Source organism: Puntigrus tetrazona, chromosome 6, assembly GCF_018831695.1.
Source record: "Puntigrus tetrazona isolate hp1 chromosome 6, ASM1883169v1, whole genome shotgun sequence".
Taxonomy (NCBI): Eukaryota; Metazoa; Chordata; class Actinopteri; order Cypriniformes; family Cyprinidae; genus Puntigrus; species Puntigrus tetrazona.
Genome location: NC_056704.1, coordinates 19,486,866 through 19,506,991, shown reverse-complemented (window position 1 = coordinate 19,506,991; position 20,126 = coordinate 19,486,866). Strand labels below are relative to the sequence as shown.

Genomic DNA, 20,126 nt, shown 5'->3' with positions numbered 1-20,126 from the left:
ATATAGTTCAATAAAAAAATAATTAAAAGAGCATACATCATCTTTCTGCCTATTACCTTATCACACCAGTAGGTGGTGACAAGGGACTGTAATTACAATACAAATGATTTACGGTTTAAAAACCATTGATTCTGATTCCTTTTACAAGTGATTCTTTGAATTATTCACTCAACCGATTCAAAAATGCCAGGCTCTTCAGGAATGCCACTGCTGTGTGTTGCTCGGAGACAAACACTTTTATAGATCTACAGTACAAAGAATAGACATGAGTGGTTATAGACACTGTCATCACAGTGATATGATAAAAACTGTGGGTTAATTAAGAATCAAATTTTAATAACGCATGCTCAATCATTTATCGCTTAGCTGAAAGCAGACCCAGGTCCAGACACACATATAAACGCACAGCTGCATGTATTATTTAGCCGTGTTTCTCTTTTCCCGTTGCTCCCGAGTAGACAAACAGACAAATACACACTTCAGCGCTTCTGTTATTGGCTTAGGAGACACAAGGGGTTCAGCTGAACGTTTGTGGGTATTACAGACTCACACTTGGATAGATAAATTGCTGAAGACTACTGGCAAATTAAACGTTTTGATAGCATGGTATTAAAGTTGATGTTAAAAAATGGCAAAGGATTTGAAATGAAAATGAAACGCTGAGGAAAATGTAAAAGCATTAATACGGACAAGCAATTGGTCATGATGTAAGGTGATGCAGAGACTGAACCAAATAAATAAGATTTGAGAATAAACGCACAAGTGAGAGCAGAATAGAGGTCCTTGGAGAAGGAGTAATGTACAGGTCAATCAATACATGCATTTAATAAAAATGTAACATGATAAAACACACATGATTAATATAGGTATAAAATTCGTTCCAAATTAAAATGTAGCCTGTCATTTGGATAAACCTAAAGCAACTGCAGAACTGTCCTTCTCTTTTTAGTCTGAGACATAAATTAAGTGTAAAAAGAATACAAACAGTCTACCAGGGAGAGAGAACAAAATAAAGTGAGAGAGAAGAAGAGAGCCAAAGAGACTCAAGGGATGCTTGGGATTTATGGTTCAGTAGCTGAACTCACGATCAGATAATTCAAAAGTTAATCGCTTTCCATAACTCTCTTGCACATAATCTTGCTCATCTTTTATCAATGACAACACCAAATACCAGAATAAACTGCGTCTCACGCGTTTGCATCCGCACGCACCGCTTGTTTATGAGAAGAAATGATGCCCATTAAAAAGTTTGCTTTCCATCATGAAATAGCAGCAGTTCGGTGAACAGTTACGCTTTTGTAGACAGTCCAGAGCCTTTAGAAATGTTATGGGGATCAGGGATGCAACAAGCTCTATCATTTACAAAGACATCCAAATTTGTTCTGTAGTTTGATCTAAATGTTTTTGTTTATAATAACGCTCTAAATATTACAAGTTTTTGCTCCGTTTTTGAAAATAAGTTACTAACGCTCTCCAAAGCTGCATTTATTTGGTTAAAATGTTAAGTAAACCATCTATTATTTTGAAACTCTTGTCAAAAAACACTTTAGAAATCTTAATTTTTTTCATTTATTTCTTTTTTTTTTTATCAAACATACAGTACCACTACCATAGACTCCCTGGTTGTGCGTCATTTGTTGTTGACAAGTCTTATATGAAGAGATTTATTTTTGATATAGTTTCAAGGATTTGCCATTTTGTTCAATCACTTAAAGCCAGTATGACAAAGGTTTAAATTCTTGACTTTGAGATCTTATCCAGTCCTGTTCTTCTCGTAACAACACTTCAGTTACTGTTAGCTGGTTCATGTTTCTACAGAGTGTATACCTGTTGTTAATTAATAACTCCTTTGGTGCTAACAATCAATATCCTCACTGATATATTCTGTGTATTATTAAAAAATAGAGTGGCTAAGCAACTGAATATCTTCACACCTTCAGAACCGTGCAGGCTATGGTATTTGAAATATGCTCTTGAATGTGCGTCTGTCAAGTTGCAGTCAATACCCACTGGGGTGGATTGAGACATGGGGAGTTGAAAGTGTAAAGCTAGCAGCCAGTTCAAGCCAGGACAGATAACCCGATACTCTATTAGTTCAAATAAATTACTTTTACCTTGTTTATCTACTTCTTCAAGTTGCATTTAAAAACTTTTGATGCTCAGAACATGTATATGTATGCATTGGCACCACTTTGTGCATTGCCTGGACAAGTTTTAAGCAAAAGAAACAAGAATATAGTTGTGAAGTTATGACATGGTGAAGGCTTAATGTGATTAGGTAATGCTCAAATGAATTTTTATTTGATAAATACATAGCCTGTGGTATGGTCTTAAAGAGAAATCTGTCATCATTTACTTACCCTCTTCCAAACTTGTATTGCTGTGCAGTGTAGCCATGTGAAATGATGCGTTACAATCCATGTTCAGGTAATAGATAGCAAACAGCCAGGGCAAGCAATCCAACATGATGCAAATCCAGGCAATAGTTCAAACAGATTAAGCTATAAAATAAAACTGCTTTATCATTACACATGGATTTTCTATTTTATGGACATCTCGAATACATTATTTTGCATCTGTGTTAACAAAGCAAAAATTATGGAAATGATGCTTATGTGAAAACAAAAAATAGTTGCTTTCCTAATCATCTCTTTTTATCTCTCAAATCAATGTAGTACCACTCGCCGTGATCCTCGTTGTACAAAGACGCTGGTACATCGGGTTAACATTCAAGAACAAAAGACAAGTAAAATAAATTTCAAAATATAACCACTAGCACCACATTGAAACCCCAAGAAATGTTCTTGGGTGTAGGCTAAACGCTTGCTTGTTAGTGGCAAGATAAAAAGAATAGAAAGATGGAGAAGGAAAAATGGAGGAGTGAGGGGATTTGTTGCTGTAATTGAGAATAGATTTGGCTTGTTACCACACAGTTGTTAGGTGTCAAACTGGGAGACTGTGTGTCTGTGTTTGTGTTAGCATGAAAGTTAGCACATATCCTTATGGATAGTAGCATGAATGTTTGTTGGTGTGTGTGTGCATATGTATGTGCATCTAAAAACGAGAAAGACAATTTGAAAAACCACATGCTGATTATTATTTTTCCCCATTATGACCACATAGTGCTGTCTTCCTCAGCAAGTATCATTAATAGGTTTTGTTTTTATAGCATCTTTCCAAAAACAGGTTTAGAAGTAAAGGTGGCATTTATTATGCTCAATTCCAAACAGGACATGATCAGTGTGTGTATATATCCAAGATAGATGAATGTTGCTATTGACTGCCTTTTAATACCAATGCTAAATGAATAGTTCAGTCAGAAATGAAAATTGTCATCCTTTTTTCATTTTTTTCCACCCTCATGTCTTTCCGAACCAGTATTTTCTTCCTAATCTTACTTCTACCTTTCTTCTCTTGGTAGGTCTTATCAGCCCTCATTCAATTCCCATGTAACATTCTTCTGACAGCCCCAGACAGTGTTTCATGGGTTGGTGATCAGTACAGCTTCTGAAGCTCATCTAGGAGCCTTCCGGAGATGTTCTGTCCAGCTCTTTGAGTGAACAATGATGTCATAAAGGTACCTGACAGCAGACACAGTGAGGTCTCAGTATTATCCGTCTTCCTCTAAAGAAATTCCTATTTTTATTTTATTCACCAAGGACCCATTACATTGATCAAGAAGGGACAGTAAAGACATTTATAATATTACAAAAGATTTCTGTTTCAGCTAAATGATGATCTCCATTAAACAATCCTAATAAACTCACAGTTTTTTAGAAATCCATATCAACATATTATATATATATATATATATATATATATATATATATATATATATATATATATATATATATATATATGTCAGTATATATGTGTGTGTGTATATAAGAATTGATAGTAAAAACATTAGCTATATCACGTAATTAAAGAAATAATAAATAATGGTGAGCACCAAACCATCATATTAAAACAATTTCTGAACAATCATGTGATTTCTAAAAAAGTTTTGAAAGAAATTCATTGGTCTGATCATTTAAAGAAGCAATAAACAACCCTGAAACACGGACTATGAATAATCTTAGAATTATGAATAAAGTTTGTTCCTAAAATTAGTTTGTTTTACAAACTCATGTTCACACATGCACAATGTTTTAGCATTTAAAAACACCTTCTATTTCATTTTTACACAGCCACACATACACACACACACACTCATTTTATATGCAACACAATGCGTGTGTGTGTTTATGCATGTGCATTCTCAAGTGTGTGTGCTTTAAATGTCAAGGGTGTGTAGGTTTAGCATTTCATTTAGCATACAATTAAAAACAGAAAGAGTGGGGATGAGAGAAAGATCATGAAAGAAGGGAAGTTAGGAGAGGGCAAGTCACTAAAATGAAGGTGGGTGGTGGAGGAGGAAGATGAGGAGGGGAAGAGGACAAACAGAAAGATTTATTGAGAAGATAAATGGATGAAAAGAGAGATGGTGAAAAGGCTAAAGAGAAATTAAATATGGGGGAATGAATCAAGTGAAAATAGCAGAGATGTTGAATAAATAAAATAGCTGGAAGAAGAATTAGCAATACAGTATGAGGTAAACAGCGCAGAGAGAGAGAGAGAGAAAAGACAATGAATGTATGGATTTAAAAAGTATCAGATATCTCTATAGAACTTGCCACAGTACATTATTATAGAATGGCAGCACTAACCCTTTAGATTAGTAAATAAATGTAATTTAGTAAATAAAAAAGTTCCATAAAGGTCCTTTTTGGTGGTTATTGTTATGGTATGGCTGCCCTTCATATAACTGTGAGAAGATTGTGAGAAGTAAGTAGCATCTATTTCCACCCACTGGTAAAAAAATAGTATTGCAACCTGTTAAATAAATAGAAAAAAAGAGAAAAATACTGAATATAATAGTTTTGTTCTTTTATGGTGTGTGTAATATATGTATGATATTTCATAATGCAGTCCTAGCTCACAAATAATAAAAATGAATCAAATGAATAATAAAGACTGATTATAAATGTACAATAAATGTTTAAAAAGTTGATATTTTCTACATATTCTAAATTACCTGATGATTTTATATTTTGCAGCGTATTTTGGGTGTGTGTCAGAATGAATTCTATTAATTCTAAGTTTAATTAATTACTTTTATATAAATGTATGTATTTAAAATGATAATTTTTGAAAGGAGGAAAGATGACATTAAATGAATGAATAAAATAATGAATGAATGAATTTGTTACATAAATAATTTAAATATTATGATTTATGAATAAATCAGCCGTTGTATTACAATATTAATGGTTTAATATTGATTTTTTTATGTAGTAGTATTTATTAAATTATTACAAAATAAATATTCATTCAATATTCGAAAAAGAAAATGTAACGCTATCATCTCATGGTACCTTGTTAGTGTTAGTGACAAGTATTAATGATACAGAAAAAAAATAAAAAGATTAATGACTAATCATGTTAGTCAAAAGTGTGGTCTATATTTTACTAACCTTTACTTTACCCTAACATAGTAGTACATTACCTGCATTAACTCCTGCTTTGATCCAATAAAATCTGCACGTGCAAGTCTGTTGCGGGCAATCCTATTACAGTATTAGACTTCTTCTACTGCTGTGAGTCCAGCTGATTTCTATGTATTGAGCCAGCACTAAAATACTGTTGAATAATTTGGATTAAGAAAAAGCAGAAACTTTTTTTAGAGAGAGAAGTAGGGAGAGATTTGCTGGAAAAAGCAGAAGAAATGAGGATAGTGCTTAGAAAGGGAGAAAACGAGGGAAGTACCGAGAAAAAAAAAACGTGAGTAGGAACGTGAGGTCAGTTCTAATAATACTGATAAGACCTTGTCATGGCCACCACACCATCTCACTCTACTAGAAAGAATGGAGGCAGTGTTGGACAGCTGTGTGTGTGTCTGGCAGGTGTGTGTATGTGTCTGGGATGTGTTTGTATGTGTGTGTCAAATTAGTTTTTGTTTTTTACAGTTGTGCGAGTGCATTCTGCAACTATCTTTACTCCTGTTCCACTGGATTCCTCATATTTGGCTGGCGGTGTTCACCTGGCAGTTCGCGCACAGGAAGATTCAGTTTGATGCTAATCATGTATACGGTACGCATAGTGTTTGTGTGTTTGCCTTCATATGTGTATATAAGTTAAAAAAAAAGCATGTAGTTTTATGTATATACTTTGTTGTGTGTGTGTGTGTGTGTGTGTGTAAGAGTTTGTATCTGTGTGTTGGTGAAGCAGGCAGATGACACAGCACTTTAATGTAACCATTGCTCATAGGGATATATGACTTATAAAAATGTTTTATTTCAGAATTTTTGATTTCTTGTATTCTTTGATTTTATATATATATATATATATATATATATATATATATATATATATATATATATATATATATATATATATATATATATATATATGTGTGTGTGTGTGTGTGTGTGTGTGTACATAATGACATTTTGTATTAAATAAGTCTAATCTTTGTAAACACACAGTAGCATAGCTTTTAGTAGCATAGTTTCACCCAAAAATGAAAATTGTGACAATTTCAGTCCACAACTTGTGACTTTCTTATATCTGTGGAATGTACAAAAAGAATGATGAAAACAATAAGAAAACATTTTAAAGAAAACATTTTGTTTCCCCTTTAATTTTACTGTTCGGTTACAAACATTCTTTAAAATATATTACTTTACAAGAATTTTGTAGCTAAGGTAAAAGCTCAGGTGGTATTAAAGCATTTTTGGTCAGTTTGAAAACAAACTTGCCTTTACTTTTTTAATGCTTTCAACATCTGTTTTTAAACTTAGTATTGTTACGAATCTGAATTGAACAGATCGATTAAGTAACAGTGATTCAGAGATTCCTACTCAAATGTTGTTGCCACCAAATGGTTTAATGATGTAACACACAGAAAGAGTCATGAATGAATTACTCTTTTTTTTTTTTTTTTTTTTGGTAAACAGGATCCAAACCATCAAGTAGCAGTGATAAATCAAGGTCTGAAGTATGTGCTGGTAAGGTTCTTTTAGAAAGTGTATAGTAGTAGTATTTTTTTTAAATGTACATACTTTAATTAAGATATTCAGTTCCCCTCAGCCCTTCGTTCTTTACTAGATGTAAGACTAACATTCTAGTTTTGAAAAACTAACTTACAGTACATTTTAATACACATTTGGGTATGTATGTATGTGTGTATATAAGTGTGTGTGTGTGTCTGTTTGTAAAGCAAATTATTATTTCTTATACATTCTATTTCTCTCAGTTTCTCATTCTATCTGTCTTGAGAATACGTTGTACAATCTCTCATTACAACTTAAAGGATGCAAAAATCATACCGTTTACAGTGAGTTTAAGTCTTATTATTTTGACAGCACTATAGAAAACCCTTTCAGGATATAATTTTATAGAGAACTGATCGCACTACAATTAATGTCGCTGAAGAGAATTATCCAGTGTTAAGGAGGTTTAACTCTTACACTTTAAATAACTTGTTTAGGATTGGCAGGTTTGTAGTGGTCAGCTTCTCTAACCATTAACAACTAATCTAGATGTGATTGGCTGGGTGTAAGCAGAAACATCAGCAACTCTGATTAGTCTGCTGACCCTGATCCACAGCAGCATTCAATCAGTGAACAGTAACACACTGGAGTCTAGTCATCTAACACCAATGTCAACCAACAACCAGCAGCTGTTACACACTGGGAGTCATAGAGTTTAATCCAGACTCTAGTATAATCTCATTACACACTAATCTTGGTGACTAAAAGCCTCTCCTCTTTTTAAATGGAGAAACATACAATATATTTACTATTTACCTGTAAATACTGGATGGATAATGAACAGATATAGATGGATAAAGAAATAAACAGATATAAAAGAAATGAAATTAAATCTGCAGAATTTTGCATTACTGCATCTACATGATATACAACAAATACTTAGTCTGGCCATACAATAATCAACATTCGAAAGTGGCTTTATTTTTATTTTTTTTAATCTATCAAAAATGTTTAATAAAAGTCCTTTCTTATGCCCTTTATAGTAAGGATCATCTGTACCAGTTACAGCACTAAACACACAAAGACAAACACACACACACACACACACCTCGATGCAATATAATCATAATATTGTGTTCATAACATTGAGTGTTTTCTCAGAAAGATCAGATGGAAGTGTGCTATAAATAATTTAGTCATGCCAGGGCTGTGTTGATTATTCTAGGATGTAGAAGTAAATTAATCTTTTTTCAATGCCCTTGTGTTATAGATGGAAAGCCCACTTCTACAAAGTATTTAGACGGAAGCCTGAAGAACCTCAGCTGTCCCACCACCATACACAATGGCTGTAAGTCTGTGTGTGCGCGCATGTGTGAGTATTGTGTTGCACTGCATATTCCAGTATGTCCTATGACAAAAGATAGCATAAAGGTCATGTTGCTGTATGCATGTCTGACCATGACCGTATGCGTTTTTTTTTTGTTTTTTTTGTCTGTGTATTTGTTTCGTGTTTGTATCTTGTTTTGTTTGTGCGTAAATATCACATGACATGGGATTAAAGTGACAGTAAATGCAGTGTCTGTGTGTGTTTTTCAGAACACTAGCAGCATGTGGTGCCACTGCAGATAATTTTAAATTTAGTTATGAAGGGGGTGGATACTGTCTGTGACACTGCATGCCAGGGCAGAGGGAGTTCAAACTGTTGTCACGGTCCCACTCCACTTTCTCAATCAGTCTTGAAGAGAGTGGTCTGATAGAGAAAGGTGACAGTTGACTTCAGAATTTCTCTTGTTGTTCCCAGGTCATCTCTTCAATATGCAGCGTTCAACATCTGTGGACCCCACAAAGATGGGTGTTGGAAGAGCCATCGCTGTCCTCACCTCCGGAGGAGATGCACAAGGTGAGGAATTGTATATTTGTGTGTATGGGCCTTGGAGTAGGGCTCTGTGAAATTCTATGAAAGTAGGGCTTTAAAGGGTTTAAGGTGGACTCCTTCATTATCTCTTTTTTCTTAATTTCTAATACTGAAAGTAACAAGTCTAATTCCTTAAAACATAACATTTATACAACAAAGCAAAAAAAAACTGCCATTGGTGTTGTATTTAATATGAACAGATGATTGAGTTATTACACTACCATTCAATATAACCGTCTTTACTGTCAGTTTTGATCAATTTAGCATGACCTTGTTGAATAAAAAATATTCATTTATTAAAAAGGTTAGTTAGTTATGCCTAACATGCCAATGATTTTTATTCTGAGCATTTTCAGCATGCATCAAGATTTTAGGTATGAATCAGTAAGGGAAAGTATATTAATTTCATTTGAATGATTCAATTAATTAGATTTAAATTTCTTTAAAAATAAATTTGAATGTTTTTTGAGAACATTTATATTTTTGTTCCATGGAACACTAAAGGAGATGTTTATATTACCAAGGTCCGATTGAACACTATAAAAATCTACATACATTTTTTTTTTGCGTATTCCAAATTTGTATTTTTACTTCTCTTTGTTGCATAATTTGTACAATATAAATCACTGTCCACTTTTGTTAATACGGAAAAGACCAGCTTGGTCATTCTGCTAAACATCTCTTCTGTTTCATGAACTGAAGGAATGTATGTCCAGAATGAGAGTGAGCAAATGAAGGCATAATTTCCGGTTTTGGTAGAACTATCTTTTGAAATAGAGTTTCGATTTTTCGGAGTGAGAAAAATATCATGTGTTATGTCATTTGGGAAGGCTTTTGTCTGCATTATCAAGAGCGATATGCAGTTTCTGCCTCTTTTGCATTAAAATGCGAGACATAAAGTCAAACGTGTGTGGTATTGAATTTTTGGCATAACTTGATAGATGATCATTTGAAGTGGTTTTGTTGGATGCTTGATTACCTGATTGAACTACCACCTCCTCATTTACTATAGCAGCTATGTTGAATCAGCAACAGGAATCGTATATCAGAGAGGTCATGAGAGGCGCTAAAGCTTTCACACTGACCTTTTATCCAACCTTTAGCAGTAGGAAAAAGAAACGACCTTTAACCTTATCTGGTACCAGCTGGAGAATAAGTCAAATAACTGTGTAATGTCAACTAGTCCTAGAAGAACCTTAACTATGGTCGTCCCATCATTCCCTCTCCCTCTCACTCAATTCCTCCCCATGATCTCTCTGTCTCTCTCTCTGTCTGAGGGGTGTTATATTTAGCCGGTGACCTTTGGGGAAATGTGGTTGCTTTAGAAAGCTGGGCAATGAAGCTTGCCTGTTGTCCTCTCTGGTTCAATCTTAAATGAAACTCGAGCCACTTAGATTGCCCTTTTCAATGGAACTTAACCACCATGTGTGTTTGTGTGACCAGATGACAAGATAACAGGTTTAGAAACCAAAAGCAGTTTTTTCTCACACGCTTTCCAGTTAATTAGTAGTTACCTTGACACTTAAATGTAATGCTTGTGATAAAATTAAAAACAACTTTAGACCTCCAGTTCTGCTATGTAGATGTCTAGCAAATCAAAAGTCTAGAAAATATGTGCAATAATTATGCTTCTTTATTTATTACACTCTATCTCAGGTATGAATGCTGCTGTCAGAGCCACAGTGAGAGTCGGGATCTACACTGGTGCGAAAGTCTATTTTGTACATGAGGTTTGTACATCTAAGCACACACACATAAGAAATAAAGAATTAAAATTCAAAGATTGGCATTATGTAGGCTTTTTTTCACTTTGTAATTCACTCAGCTCTTGCTCAGTTTAAAATATTTTAAAGTCAATGTAACATAGGTGTTCGTTCAGTTATGCATCCTTCCATGTTTGTGTGCTTCTAGGGTTATCAGGGCCTAGTCGATGGAGGAGATAACATCCGACAAGCAACTTGGGAGAGTGTGTCAATGATGCTGCAGCTGGTAATAAACTCATTACCTCCATTCACCTTCAACCAGGAGCAGCATTAGACTCTTTTTATTGGGGCATGATTCACAAAACACTTTACTCATGCACTTACTTGTATGTAGCAGTTTCTCACACCATTAGAGAATACTTTAAAATAGCAGAAAACTAAATAACATTTTACAATAAGGGTTATTAATAAGTATTATTTAACAACATTAGCTAGCATGAACTAAGAATGAACAATACTTCTACAGGATTTATTAATATTAGATAATGTTCATTTCAGCTTTTGCTTATGCTTTATAAAATCTCGAGTTGGGCTTGCTAACATTAATCAATGCATTGTGAACTAACATGAACTAACAATTTTCATTAACTAAAACTAAAACTAATGTTAACAAAGATGATACTAATACTAAATTATTTCATTTTACCAAATGACACCTTAATGTAAAGTGTTACCAAAAACTAAAATAGAGCTGGATATGGTGAATCCCACAGTCCATTTTTATTGTACAACACATAGCTCACAACTGGTAATATCATTGATGTATCAGCAATGAAGCTGCTCTTTATTGCTTGTGAACATGCAGCACACACTGTACTGCAGGAAAAGACCATTTATATTCATACTGTATATCCAAAATAGTACCATAGAAGAATATTAAGAGCGCTTTTTGTTGGGAGGTTTGTGTCGCAGTATTTATGCTTCTGCTTTCAACAAGCATTTTGGTTCATTGTTTTGTAATTGTAAAGGGATGAGTGCATCAGGTTATTTCTGTATGCAAGCGATCATGTTGTGTGGAATAACTGCTATGATCTAACACAAAATGCCAGAGTTCACCCAGAGACATGCTTTTGAGACTTAGGGTACTGTTACACACACACACACACACACACATAAAGACTACTGCCCGCACCACAAATTCCAAGAGTAATCACATGAGCCACAGATAAATGACATCACGATAATGCTGATTGGTTGATGGCACCAAAAGAGCTATAATGTTGTACTGAAACTAAAATTAAAACTCTTAAGATAAGCTTTAGAAAAAGAAATTATGTAATTTATTTCAGTGATGCAAATCAAAATTTTCATCAGCCTTCACCTCAGTCTTTAGTGTCACGTAATCCTTCAGAAATTCGTCCAATATGTTGATTTACTATCAATGCTGTTCTTTTTAGCTTTCTATTCATACGACAATCCTGAACAAAATGTCACCAAAAAATATTGGACAGCAAAACAAGCAGTAAATGATTATATTAGAATGATTCATATATATATGATATATGATATATGATATATAACTTCTGACATGGAGAAGAGTAAAAACATGACCGCTACTGAATATCTCAGCATAATGAAACAAATGCACATTTAAGGATCTACTTCTGTCTGTATACAGATTTGGAAGAGTACGAGGGACTTGTAGGGTGGTCGACAGCAGAGTAAGAGCATCAAATAGACATTTTTGGACTAGTTATCTTGGTGCTGAAACACTTGGCCCAGCAGGGCAAACGTATTAGTCTGGGTGAAAGATACAACAATGTGGTGTCATATATAAAGAAGCATTTGTTTTCTTCCCCTTCGACAATTGGCACAAATGATCTGTATATGGAAAGTCCCTCACTAATTTTGGTGAATCTTCGCCGGTCAAGGGACTGTTTTAAGGGCATTTTGGCGTCCTTTTTCACTATGCAAAGACCTGCTGTCTCAGCAGCAGGCAGACAAACCCTCGGCTGGAGCTCTGACTCTGCGCAAGTCATTTTCACACGTGTTGTGGTACATGCACTGTCAGCACAGATGCAAAAATTGTTCTGCGTGCAGCCAGGGTGCGTAGACGTCCTTGGATGCACTTCCATTGCTAAGGTTTATTTCACAAGGAAGGTGTGTCTGCAAGCTATGTGTAAACTTTTGTTTGAGCCTGGTGGTTGGCACTGGTATCAAAAGCCCATTGGGGATTTGTGCTCTGTAGGAGCATCCCATCCAGCGTATCTTGGTGGTGGCACTCGTGCATCACTCCTCCCTCTCTCCACTTTACCTGTAGCCGTTGGGTGGTGAGCGCAGCGGCACCATTGTGCTGTGGCTGCCTTTGCATCATCCAAATGTGTGCTGCATACTGGTGGTGGAGGAGACGTCCCCACATGTGATTGTAAATTGCTTTGGGTGTACAATCAATGCACAAGGAAATCATTATATGAAAGTTTCATTCAGCCATCCATCACTTAGACGTCTAGATGATATCAGCATTTGCATCTGCAAGATGTTTTGTTTTTACAGTATTTGCTTATCAGCAATACGCCTGATAGAATGTTTCATATCAGATGTCAAGCGAACATTCATGAAAGGTCTTTAAGATGTTTATGTTTTAGAATATATGTGAAACTGACGTCTTAAATGCATCTGTCAGATGTCTTTCAGATCAAGCGATCTTTAACAGACATCTTGCAGATGTACTTGTGCTGTCTGGGCCTAGACCAGGCAGGACACCACTTTCATCCAGGCTCCCTGCCCTGTCAAATCTACAACTCAGAGGAAGACAGGAGTTTTCAGGGCTCTTGTATGAGCTGTACATGGGTACATTGAGCGGATACAGGCTGTGACCAGCATTTTGTAACTCGGTCGATGTGAAGCCGCTGCTGGGGTGTCTATGGCGTCTATTTTATTGGGTTGTAGAAATCTAGGTCTGTCATATAGGACATGTCTGTCATGGATGCTTGGGCACTCTACAAGGCATGATTAAAGATGTTCATGTGACTGCCAGGTGGGCATCACTGTACAAGTCTGTTAATTTTGAGACTAGATGTGACTGCAGCAGTGGTAGCTACATCTGTGCTTACCGCAGGTGTTGCAAGCCAGGAGCCATCTCTCCTGTGAAACACATGGGGTATGTGCCGGTGCTTGTATGTTTAGTTTGCCGACTTTGCAGGGAGTGTACATAGGTCCCATAGATATGTGTTGTACCGAGTCAACCAACAGTTTGGCGTGTTTAAAATATATGGAAGAATTTTTCAAACAACTTGTATTGCATTAAGATAAAGTAACGAGAAGAGCGTTTCCCAAAGAAACAAAGTAAAAGTAATTTTTTCACTGAAAGGTTACTCGAGAAAGAGTAAAAGTAACCATCTTTAAATATGCTCTAAAAGTATTATTTACCCAAAAACAATTACTCAAGTAAATGTAACAAAGTAAATGTAACTTATTACTATTCACCTCTGCCATTCACCACACTTTAGTATATTCAAGTTATTTTATTGTTTAGCATATTTGGTGAATATTATTTTTATTTTTTTCAAATTTATTTTGTCAGGGTGGCACAGTGATTGGCAGTGCCCGCTGCCAGGACTTCCGCTCTAAGGAAGGCAGAGCTAAAGCCGCATGTAACCTGGTGAAGCTGGGAATCACTAATCTATGTGTTATTGGTGGAGATGGAAGCCTGACAGGCGCCAATGAGTTTCGAAATGAGTGGAGTGAACTGCTCCAAATCTCGCTAAAAGCAGGTAGGATTTATATATACGTTGAGTGTAAAATATTTATTTTAAAAAGTAGTCTATACTCGAATCTATATTTTAAGTTTGGTAATATATGTTATGTATAATATTTGCCGAAACTAAGACACTGTAGCCTAACGTAAAGAAGGAGCCTTATGAAAAGATTTTTTTTTCAAATTTAGAGAGAAACACACGCCTGTCTGTTTTTGCTCATAGGTAAAATCACAGCAGAGGAGGCTAAACGCTCATCTCATCTGAACATTGTTGGGATGGTGGGATCCATCGACAATGATTTCTGTGGCACAGACATGACCATTGGCACTGATTCGGCTCTGCACAGGATCATGGAAGTAGTGGATGCCATCACAACAACAGCTCAGAGGTACATACAAACACACACATGCATGTACACATGGCAATACACATTAGACAACAAATTGATTTGTCTGTTTTTATCTCACCTTTGCAGTCATCAAAGAGCCTTCATCCTTGAAGTGATGGGGAGGCATTGTGGGTATGTTGCAAAGTGGTTTATGGATATATTCCTATATTATCTGTTCTACAACAAAAATCCATATCTTATGCCAGTCAGTGTTCTATAATTTGACTTGACTGTTGATTATAAATCAGTTTTAATATACACAAGGTTGCCACCAGTATTTGTTTTGTATTGTTGGGATATGTTATATATATATTTTACACTTTCATTTGAATTTTAGTTAATGTTTTAATTATTTACTGTGCATTTGTGGCATTTTGTATTTAAGTTTTATTTTAATTAGAAAATGAATTAATATTTTATTGGTAGTAGTTATTAGTAGTATTTTAAGGCAGTTGTTATGTTTAAGTATTGGGTAGTATTAGTGCTGTATAATAAAGCATTAATATGTGCTTAATTAGAACTAATAAATTTCTAGTAATATGCATGCTAATAAACTAATATTATATTATAATAACTAATAGGTGTAACCGTAAAATATGTTTTTTGGGGGGTTTTTTTAGGTTAACTGTAATTACTCTGGTTATCACTGTTCTGCCACTAACCAAAAGTGTATGTGTATGTTTATGTGTATATACAGATATTTGGCCTTAGTCACTGCGCTGGCGTGTGGTGCTGACTGGGTTTTTATTCCTGAAATGCCCCCAGATGAAGGGTGGGAGGACCATCTGTGCAGGAGACTTACCTATGTAACATCTATACACGTTATGATGTTTTATTTATCATCATAGTCAACATCATCATTATATTCTGTCTAATGTCATTACGCTGTCTTCATTGTACAGCAAAGAAGCATTGGCAATCGTTTAAATGTCATCATTGTGGCAGAAGGTGCTTTGGATCGCCACGGCAAACCTATCACTTGTGATATTATCAAGAGCGTAAGCCAAACTTTGCTGCATAAAAAATATGATCATTGTGATTGTTTTATCGGCTGGTATGTAACATGACATGGCTAATTCTTCACACGTTTGTGTTTGTTTAGCTGGTTACTAAGAAGCTCGGATTTGACACACGTGCCACTATTCTGGGTCATGTGCAGAGAGGAGGAACACCTTCAGCCTTTGACAGAATCTTGGTATGATTCAGATTTTGAAAGTATTTTTTTGTTTATTTGGTGCATCTGTAACATGCTGCGCGTGTGTCTTGTTCTCAGGGCAGTAGGATGGGGGTGGAGGCGGTGATGGCATTGCTGGAGGCTACTCCTGACACCCCTGCGTGTGTGGTCAGTCTATCTGGAAACATGGCGGTTCGACTGCCTCTCATGGAGTGCGTGCAAGTGGTGAGCAGATACAATTGTTTTGTTGTGATCGTCTGAAACAGCTGTTTTCCCAAAATAGAAATTATTGCTTTTATTTGAAAAATAAATAAATAAATAATGAAAGTAGTTTCAATACAGTTTAAAATAAGTTGGTTTTTTTTATTCTTTTTAAATCATATAAAAAATTTTAAGTACTCCTGTGATAGCTGAATTTTCAGCAGTCATTACTACAGTCTTCAATCTTCAGGGTCACATGATCCTTTAAAAAATAATATAATATGCTGATTTGCTGCTTTAGAAACATTTCTACCTATCATCAATAGTAAAAACATTGCTGAATAAAATTAGCTTTAAAAAAATTTATTGACCCTAAAACTACTTTTTGTGTATATATATATATATATATATATACATATTATTATTATTTATATTTTTTCAGTATTTGACTGATTGTTTCTGCTTTTAGACAAAAGAAGTGACTAAAGCAATGGCAGAGGGCAGGTTTGAGGAAGCCATCAAGCTCAGGGGAAAGTGAGTTCTTTAGCCTTGTCTTTCTCTCTTTCTTTCTTTTTTGTTTTAACAAACTAATATTGTGATTGATTTGCTGTTTCTCTTCTACAGGAGTTTTGAGAACAACTGGAACACATATAAACTCTTGGCTCATGTGACCGCCCCTGATGTGAAGGTGTATAACAAGCAACATTTTACCAAGCAGTTTATCTCTTTTTCGATCCAAGAGTAAATTCTCTGCCTCTTCTCTATATCTATTTAGTGGGATTTTCATCATCTTCCTCCTTCCATCTTTCTCTCCTTGTGTAGAGTAATATAAACATAGCTATCCTGAACGTGGGCGCTCCATGTGCAGGAATGAACGCAGCGGTCCGTTCCGCCGTCAGGATCGGTATCCTTCAAGGACACAACATGCTAGCAGTGCATGATGGCTTCGATGGACTTGCACACGGAACTGTAAAGTATTCCACATACACGAGGAATTCATGAGTGCACATGAAGAAACGTGTCTATTCAGTTTCTTCCGTTTTTACAGATTGAACCAATGGCATGGGGCTACGTTGGAGGCTGGACAGGCAAAGGTGGTTCTAATTTAGGAACCAAGCGGTAAGACAGAAATGTTTATACAGTTTATGTTATAACTCTTTATAGAGCTTTAATATTTTAACCTAATTACATTACCATTTGGGGATCAGTAATAGCTTAGTAGGCTTTTTATAAAGTCTTTCAAAAGTGAATTCCTGCAGTTAGTTGTTGTTTTTGTTTCTTCCTGGAGGTCACTGCCTGCTAGCATGATCGAAGAGATCAGTCTGAACATCGCCAAGTTTAACATTCATGCCCTGGTTATCATTGGAGGGTTTGAGGTGAGAAAACCCTGAATATTAGGTAAAATTTAAATTTCATTTGTCCATCTGCTATTACGTCACCTTTCTGTTTCCTTTTTACACTCTCACTCTTGATTAGGCCTTTGTTGGAGGTTTGGAATTAGTGACTGCCAGAGAAAAATACGAGGAGCTGTGTATTCCCCTGGTTGTTATTCCAGCTACTGTGTCTAATAACGTTCCTGGATCAGATTTCAGCATCGGTGCTGATACCGCTCTCAATACTATCACAACTGTGAGAAACCACACACTAAAAAAATAACATACACTTCACAGACATGCATGTAAGTCCACAACTATATGTGTAAGCATGTGTTTTGTGCCTTTTAAGACGTGCGACAGAATCAAGCAATCCGCTGCTGGAACTAAGCGTAGGGTTTTCATCATTGAAACAATGGGGGGATTCTGTGGATATCTGGCAACCATGGCGGGACTGGCTGCCGGGGCTGATGCTGCTTATATCTATGAAGATCCATTTGGCATTCACGACCTGGAGGTGAAACATGTCAGACTGATGCTTTATTGAGTGTATATATCTGAATTGGCTTGTTTTTTAACTATTAAACATCTGGTTGGGAGGTAGACAAACGTGGAGCACTTACTGGAGAAGATGAAGACCACAGTGAAAAGAGGCCTCATCCTTAGGTTGGTTATTCTGTTCCTGCATGTTTTCGCTCTCTCTTTTACATTCTGTCAGCTTCTCCAGTAATCCAGACAAATGACTGCGGTCTTATTTCATTCTTTTACCAGCACTCTAAATAACATCAAACTGTTTCCCCTCAGGAATGAGAAATGTAATGCAAACTATACTACCGATTTTCTCTTCAACTTGTACTCGGAAGAGGGCAAGGGAGTTTTTGATTGCCGCAAGAACGTGCTTGGACACATGCAGCAGGTCTGTGTGCACAATATCGATAGCATTCTTTGCTTTTACCATTATAACAGAGCTGAGATTTCTCTTGTCATTATCTCTTTTCTCATGCTATTTCAGGGTGGAACCCCAACACCTTTTGATAGGAACTTTGGTACAAAGATGGGCGCTAAAGCAGTGTTATGGCTGACTGATAAACTGAAGGAATGTTACAGACATGGTGAGTGAAAAGTAACTTCAATGATTGGCCGGCCGAGTAAAGGATTTTAGATTAATTACAATTTTGTTTAAATGTAAAGCATTTGCCAGGTAAAACAGTGACTGGAGAGAGAGTTAGACAATTTTTTAAATTTATATAAAATGGTAATAATCATCTTTATGAGGTCTATCTAAATAGTACAATTTTGTATTTTTTTATTAACAATTTTGCCCACATTTCATAGACAATTGTGGTTTATGCGAGAACTGTTTTGAATTTTACCTTAGGTTTAAGTTACTAGTACAAAATATAGTTTATAAATATTTAAATTGATAAACACCGAGATAATAAAGATACATATAATGTCTTACTAATGAACGAAATATCAAATGTGTATTTTTTAACTGATGGTCACAGTCAAGAAAAGGTTAAAGGCCAATATCCCAATTTTAAGAGAGGGATAATGACATTTAACATTTTTTAAATAGCTACTTTCATGCTAGGTTAATTTTATTTTACAAAATAGTGTGACATATCTAATAATTCTCTCTGTGTAAAAGCAGTGGGACACCAAAGTATACCATATTCATGGAAAACGCCTTACATCTGAGCCTGACTTGTTTGTGTGAATAATGTTTGCCTTTTGTCTTTCACTCATCACATGAGCAGGCCGTATCTTTGCTAACACACCGGACTCTGCCTGTGTTTTGGGAATGAAAAAGAGAGCCATGATCTTTCAGCCTCTCTCTGATCTCAAAGAGGACACTGACTTTGAGTAAATGATCCCTCTGTTTCATTTTATCATTGTTTCATTTCATTGTACACGTTGTCATTCATTAAATGAATCCTATCTTAACGCTGCATCCTCATGTGATCGTCCATCTGTTTCCGTTCTAGACATCGTATACCGAAGGCTCAGTGGTGGCTGAAACTTAGGCCTATTCTCAAGATTCTGGCCAAATACAAGATCAGTTTGGACACCTCAGAGACGGCTACAATGGAGCATGTTATCAAGAAGAGAGGAGCGGTCTAGACCACACACGCACACACACATATACAGAATTACAATGGGATAAAATGTTTATAAGCCATATTTTCTTAGTTTACAATAACATTCAGTTAATCACCCTCATGTTCTTCATAGACCATACAAACACAAAAGGAAATATAGGTAAACAAATAATGACATTTTTGGATGTTTAAATTTTTGGATGAACTATGCCTTTAAGTACAACGCCCCACTAAAGGAGTTTTCAGTATCAGTTGGATTTGTACTATTTCATTACTGGATTTCTCATTTTGGATCATGTCTGGACTAAATTGTGCTGTTGTTTGAAAATAAATAAAATGGGCTAAAATGCAACTTTTTACAAGCTTTGACATAGAAAAAAGCTGTTATGTTAAATGATGGAGAAAAACAATTTGTAAAAACTCGAGACATTACATATTTTCAGTGTTTTGGATTTTGACTCTAAATTATTTTACTTAG

General features: G+C 35.6%; 1 protein-coding gene across 2 annotated transcripts; it reads left to right on the top strand.

The window, feature by feature from the left end:
* Nucleotides 1-5,906: 5,906 nt before the first annotated feature.
* Nucleotides 5,907-20,000, top strand: pfkmb (phosphofructokinase, muscle b). 2 transcript variants are annotated; one of them, XM_043242213.1, is made up of 25 exons: nucleotides 5,907-6,132; nucleotides 6,999-7,049; nucleotides 8,305-8,382; nucleotides 8,836-8,934; nucleotides 10,606-10,679; nucleotides 10,861-10,938; nucleotides 14,236-14,425; nucleotides 14,633-14,798; nucleotides 14,886-14,930; nucleotides 15,496-15,604; nucleotides 15,701-15,796; nucleotides 15,901-15,993; nucleotides 16,072-16,197; nucleotides 16,643-16,707; nucleotides 16,798-16,861; nucleotides 16,996-17,142; nucleotides 17,222-17,292; nucleotides 17,462-17,549; nucleotides 17,650-17,802; nucleotides 17,899-18,063; nucleotides 18,151-18,212; nucleotides 18,351-18,462; nucleotides 18,559-18,658; nucleotides 19,307-19,412; nucleotides 19,535-20,000. In XM_043242213.1, exons 1-25 carry the CDS (start codon nucleotides 5,907-5,909, stop codon nucleotides 19,668-19,670), a joined length of 2,700 nt encoding a protein of 899 aa, XP_043098148.1. In that variant the 3' UTR covers nucleotides 19,671-20,000. The 2 variants fall into 2 exon arrangements, with proteins under 2 accessions (XP_043098148.1, XP_043098147.1); XM_043242212.1 differs by lacking the exons at nucleotides 5,907-6,132; nucleotides 6,999-7,049; nucleotides 8,305-8,382 and having other exon boundaries at nucleotides 8,731-8,934.
* Nucleotides 20,001-20,126: the final 126 nt, after the last annotated feature.